This window comes from Wasmannia auropunctata, unplaced genomic scaffold (genome assembly GCF_000956235.1).
Source record: "Wasmannia auropunctata unplaced genomic scaffold, wasmannia.A_1.0 LD336078.1, whole genome shotgun sequence".
Taxonomy (NCBI): Eukaryota; Metazoa; Arthropoda; class Insecta; order Hymenoptera; family Formicidae; genus Wasmannia; species Wasmannia auropunctata.
The window spans coordinates 5,220,561-5,227,444 of NW_012026812.1; the positions used below are offsets into that span (position 1 = coordinate 5,220,561).

The 6,884-nt window shown below is 31.0% G+C and overlaps 1 protein-coding gene and 1 pseudogene across 1 annotated transcript; one reads left to right on the forward strand and one right to left on the reverse strand.

Moving 5' to 3' along the window:
• Positions 1-2,627: 2,627 nt before the first annotated feature.
• LOC105449140 lies at positions 2,628-3,595 on the forward strand (annotated as a pseudogene).
• A 985-nt stretch (positions 3,596-4,580) lies between these two features.
• LOC105449141 lies at positions 4,581-6,104 on the reverse strand. The gene is made up of 3 exons (XM_011688143.1): positions 5,965-6,104; positions 5,592-5,788; positions 4,581-5,531 (listed from the first exon to the last, which is right to left on the reverse strand). Exons 1-3 carry the CDS (start codon positions 6,102-6,104, stop codon positions 5,410-5,412), a joined length of 459 nt encoding a protein of 152 aa, XP_011686445.1. The 3' UTR covers positions 4,581-5,409.
• Between the last annotated feature and the right edge of the window lie 780 nt (positions 6,105-6,884).

Here is a 6,884-nt window from a genome sequence, read left to right on the forward strand (position 1 = left end):
TCAGACGTGTGCTCTTCCGATCTCTTAAGTTATCATATGGATAAAACCATGAAGATGACTAATTGGGCGACATCTGCCGACTTTTAGTCATCTTTTCGTCGACTATATTCGTTTTCTAAAAGATATCTTTATAACTATTTAGTCACCATTTAGTCATCTTTTAGACGACTTTGTGCTCTCTGGGATATATAAGAACCAATGGTGTTCAATATTTTTTCTTATTCAAATACTAATGGAAATGACCATAGAACACTAATAATCTGCATTAATAGATACGTTTTCAATGAGGTTGTATATGAAATATCGCATATAAAAATTTATTTTTTTTATTCTATTATTATTTATTATTATTTTTAGAAATTAATTTGTGTTTACTATTTCGCATATATATTTTTTATTTTATTAATTACAATTTATACGCAGGTTTATAATTTTTGAAAGCATTGAGATTCGAACCTGAGATCCCTAGAACTACAGACTTATACGCTAACGCTGAACTAATGATACTTTGTAGAAAGGACTTATTCTTTTTATTATTCTCTTTCCACTTTTCCTATCGTGTTCTCCGTATAGATTTTCATAGAATCTTCAAATGAGAAATTAATAATAAAGACGAGTAGAGCATTTTCAATTATTTACTGATAAACTACTGTACTCAGGAATTTACCCTGTCTCATTAGTATAGGATTTGAATATAGTATTCCGTATTCATAACTGTAGATATTTTGAAATCGTCATTCCCATATAGAAACATATTAATTGATAATAAGTAAATCACCAAACAAACATATTGACAGTGTTACGTTAGTTACATGTAGAATTTGTATATCATTGTTTACGTGTAAGGACACATTGACTAAGGAAACGTTTAGTGGTATCGAAAAGTTTTACCCATATCCTTTTTTTAATATTGATTGTCACATAAAAACACATTCGTATTGAATAGATCATTCCGTATAAAAACGTATCGATGATGTAATGTACAGAAACATGTACACGACTGCATATAATGAATAACTCGTAGAATATTATATTGATTGAGGAAAAGCACCATAGATTCCAATAAAATCGAATTACCGTGTCTCATTAGTATAGGATTTGAATATAGTATTCCGTACTTATTTTGTACATATTTTGAAATCGTCATTTCCATATAGAAACATATTAATTTATAATAAGTAAATCACCAAAAAAACATATTGACAATATAATATATAGAAACATATACACATTGTATAGTAAATTACTAATAAGGACATATTGACTGTGGTAAAGCCCTATTGATACCGATAAAGTTTGTATAGTAAAGAAACTATTTAAATGAACTATTCAACCTCGTTCAGATATATAAATATTATATACGTCGATTGTTACCTACCACCTAGGACTCTCACAAAACTATAGGTTATTATACGAAATGTTCACATATTTTATAGTTCCCAATAATTTACTATGACAAATTTCCAACAGGTCTTCTAGCGCCTTTTGTATCAAAATTGTAAAAGAACATTTCCCTCACCCCGCAACTGGGCGACGACGACGACGATGACGTTTCTTAATCTTAAATTCCCACTTTGCATTGCAATATCTCCGCTCGTAGGGCACGTAGAAAAAAAATAAAAACACTTTCATTACACAAACCGAACCCAAACTGTTGATTAAGCTTACTTGGAACTTAATCGTTATTGAGATCTCATAATCTCGGGTGTTCGCAACGCAACAGCTCGCGTAGAGACTCGACGTGGCTTGGGATATACTTTTATAGACACATATTTTTTATTTATATTTTATTTATATTTATATTAATTTAACACTTGACACCAAGCCATTACTGTGTTTCCTGATTGTAGCTCTGAGACCTCTAAGAATATAAGAATGAGATTGATAAGGATGAGGAGTCAAGCAGCAATGAATCGACTGTAAGACGCAAACGGGCCAAGAAAAAGAAATACTCGCAAAACAGTTCAAAGTGGGAAACTGAAGCCAAATATAAAAAGTGGTTGGCTCCTAATAAGAACAACATACATAAAGTTATATGTCGAATATACAATAAAAGCATTAATATATCCGCTGGAAAGAATCAACTTAAATGATATCAAACTAGAATTAGTCATATTAAGGCTGCCCTTGTTCGTAAATATCAATCATCGATGACTTCATTAGCTAATGTTCAGAGTTTTAATAGTATGGAGCTATTAACCAAAAAGGCTGATTTATATTTGGCTGCTTTTGTAGCTGAACATAACGTGCCATTTAGAATTATGGAACACATGCCCCAACTGATTAAGAAAATATGTGTTGATTCTGAAATAGCAAAAAAAATAGCATGTAGTAGAACCAAAATAACTGCTATTGTGCAAAATGTTATCGGACAGTACAATAGTAGTCCTCCAGGAATTTTCAATTTTTATTTTAAATGAAAGTTTAGATGCTGAAAACAACTATTACAATTACAATATGGATTAATAATGGTTAATCTGTTATTTTTACTGTATTAAAAATTACAAGCATATTAAACGCAGTTATTTTCGCGTTCCATGATGGCGTCAATGATGTGACGTCATAATTCGGTACAGATTTGACAGCTAGCATACAAATATTTTACAATGAATAAAAACATTGGAAATATGCAAAAGACAGTAAAAAAACGTTATTATAAGTGGTGCTTTGTTCCCTTGTGTAAAAGTACGACTATTTCTACGCCTTCAAAGGTGTTTGTATCAGTGCCAAAAGGAAACATCAGAAAAAAATGGTTTGAGATCGTGAGACGCGATGACGCTTTGTCTATAACGTTGAAAACCAGCATGTTTTGCTGTAAAGATGATTTCAATGTAAGTTTATTATTTTTACAAACAATAAAAACCTAACAAGATTCGTATTATTTTTACACTTAATTTAATATTATCTTTACACTAACAAAACATAACCACAATTTTGTTCTATAGTTGCAAGAAGATATAGAGAACTATATGAGAGTATGGCTTGATCCTGATGCATCTGTGCGATTAAGAAAAGGAGGAGGAGGAGTTGCCTACAATATTCGATTGTCAACCTGACAGACAACGTTCTCATTCAAAATATGGACGTCCAGGAATCCTAAAGCGTCAGAAAGTAGAAAGTTTGAACAAAATTCTGCAAACTAAATTGGTAGATAAGACATGTGATGAATACATAGATAAATCTGTTACCGAAGAGCCGTTATGTACGCCGAACGTCAATATTAGTAAGTGTAGCGGTATTGACATGATTCTTGTACTTTTTATAGTTAAATTGCTTATAATATTAATAATGAACTTGTAGATGATCCTTCAATTGAAGACAACATCGAAAGTGATTTGACTGCATCTCCAAAATACAAGGACGTCGGCATTCAAGCAAATTAAAAGATCGAAAAATAATGCGTAGCAAATACATACAAAATGTACCTGTTATGCGAGATGCTTGTTGTGCAACGGAGGAAAAATATAATGTTCAACAGAGAGAAAAAATTGTACAATCTTCATCGACCAGTACAAATATAACAATAAGTCTGATGATACACTTAATAACTGCGATGATGAATATCTACCGTCTGAAGAAACAAGCGAAGAAATAGAAACAACATATGTTTGAACAGAAGAAATTTGCGAAAAATTTTTAAATGACACTTATTGAAAATAAACCAAAAATGTATTTGGGTATTCCGGATAACTTTTTTTAAAATAAAATTATTAAGTCAAGAAACAGGAATTATAACAGATGAAATTTGCTTAATACTTTATAAAATTAAATTAAATGACACTTTTGCAAGACTTGGAGATGAATTTGGAGTTAGTGCTAGTAATGCGAGGGCTGTTTTTCGAAGAACTCTTTCTATTTTAGCACATTATTTAAAACAATTAATAGTTTGGCCTTGAAAACAGTCTTTAAAAATGAATCTACCGATACCATTCCGTGTTTGATACAGTCATGTACAATCAATAATCGATTGTTTAGAAATTGAGATTCAGAAACCTGGCTCTGCAGTGAATCAAAGTGTAACTTGGTCTGAGTACAAAAAATGTAATACGTTAAAGTACTTAATATTTATGTCAGCGGATGGATTGATCAATTTTATATCCGAAGGTTTTTGTGGAAGAACGTCCAATGCTATTATTGTTGAACAAAGTCAATATTTAAATAAACTACCGAAAAACTGTGCAGTCATGGCTGATCGAGGCTTTAAGAACATCGAACATCTTTTAAGAAGGAAAGGATGTATTCTCATTCGACCGCCGAGTGTATCAAGTAATTTAAAACCAACAAAGGATAACGTGCTAGAAACTCGTCGTATCGCTAGCTTAAGAATTCACGTAGAAAAAGTCATTAGAAGACTAAGAGAATTTAATATTTTGAAGCCTCATTCTACAATCCATCATGAATTATTAGACGTGATAGATGATAGATAATCATTGTAGCTGGAGGATTAATTAATATTCAATTACCACTTATAGCACAATAAATTTTGAAAATATTTTTATGTTTATTTATTTTCCATGCTACTTATACTTATACATATTATACTTATACCTATTATACTTATACCTTTCTATTCCACTAAGAAGTAAAGGAAAAATATTTTTTTTCCAAGTCATAGCATTTTGTATAATTTCCTTCACAAACGTTTCATCATACTGTATGCAAGTTACAATAATTTCCTACGATGTTTCAAAATTATGTTTTGCCATACAAAATAACCTTTTTAACTGTTTTCATGAACATTTGCAATTGAATTTGAGCAAAAAATTAGTCCTATGCGCTGGTCTTTTGTAATATATCTTTCCTCCGATGTCAAACTTACAGGGCATTTTACTTCCACGACAAAATCTTCTCCTACTGCATCAGGAGAAGCGCCGATTATAGGAAAATTAGGATTTAACAGTAATTCAGTGCGATACAATCGATTTTGCAGATTTTCTTCTAATTTTTTAATACTTCCAGTTCCAAGCACCTTCCTCTTTCCATCGCATCAGTGTCTCTTATTTTAAGAGCTCCAATTATTTGTTCAACTAAAGCACCTTGCGGTTTATTACAGTGTGCAACTTCATAAATCCGAGATGCTGTTATTCTTCCATATCTCAATTTTTTCCACATTGTGGATTGATTTTGATCTATCGTATTTTTCGCAACTTCTTCGTATGATTGTACAGTCATTTCGATGCTTGCAAAGTTTAAAAATCTGCGTCTTTACACGTAGTGATACTATAAAATCGCAACATTAATGTATGCACCGATAGATCTTTGCTGTTTGATTTGAATTGTACGAAGTGTCTTGAGAGTTGGCAGTCGAATTTTATGTTATCCATTTCTTGCAAAATGATTTGCAAAAATCCATTGTTGTTTGGAAGGACTTGAACAGGCTTTGATGGTAACCTTTTACTTTCATGCTCCTCACGTTAGCTCCAACTTGTGCCAGACGAGGTTTCTTCCAATAACACACAGTCGCAGTCGGTTCAGGCTCTTCACTTCGACGATGAACCATATCAGAAATGCGATAGCATGTTTATAATCCCCTGAAACCATAAAGTTATAATATATTTTTTTTTTTTTTAGTAACGTTAATTTCAATCTACCTGCTGAAGCTGCACAGTCATCGCATTTAACATATTCGACACTTTCATTTTCCTCGTTAACAAGCATTGATACCGAATACGGTTTGCTGTTAACTCTATGCTCAGGACACACTTTCCCTCGAATGTGACAAAAGCAGCCTTCTCGATTTAATTCGATAAATCCAATTGCTGAATCTCCGTAATTTTCATTTCCAGCTCTATAAAATGTTATATTAACAAGAGTATAGGTTATATATGTCAAAATTAGAATATAAGGTTAGAAATTCACATTGTTTGAAATAAACACATATATTATTATTTAATTAATATATGCTGTTTCATCATTATATAAAAAATAATATAAATAATACATATGTTGCTGTATTATACTTACTTTTTAGCTTTTACACCACGGGTTTCTGCAATGTTGAACACTTCACTTTGAGCAAAAAAATCGGAGACCATTAATACTGTTACTTTAGGTAAGTTATCCGATTGTGCTTGAACAAATCCGGTTTGAGTTTTTCGCGACATAATTACCGATACGCAAATATAAATAATAATTGAAATTATTTGAAGAAAATCAACTGGTTATCTCGTAAAATATTTGAAAGTACTAAATTCTGACATCACGCATAGTCTCAGCCAATCACAGAGCGTTTCCTTCCCACTTCTTTTGCAAGCATTTTTATTAATTTTTATTAATTTTTATTAACATTATTTATTGTTAAAATATTGCGTACGTATTATAATTTATTTTAATTCAATATGTAGCATATAAAAATAATTTTTAAAGCATATTTTATTTTTAAAAATTGGACCCTATTTCGAAAAAATATGTGGAATTTTGAACAACATTAAGTTTTCATTGATAATAGATGAATCGACAGATCGTACATGTACAAAACATTTATGTAAGTTTGTAAGATTTTTCCAAGACAAAAAGTAAGTGCAGAGTTGTCTTAGGTAATAAATTAATTACTTAACAAGATACTAAAAATTGTTTTTTTTTTTTCAGAGTGATAGACTGTTTTTTTGGGTTTAATACCCTTAAAAGATGCAACGGCCGAGAATTTATGTCAAGGTTACTGCATTCTTTAATTTAAATAAGATACCATATAAGGCTAATTTAATTGGTTTTGCTTCCAATGGAGCAAGTATAATGGTAGGCACCAAAAATTCTTTTTCAAGTAGATTGATCTCAGATATCCCATACAGAACAAAATATATAATAGATATCTACTGGATATTCACATATCTATACACTATCCATATCCATTATGGATAACTAGTAGATATCTAATAATTATCTAC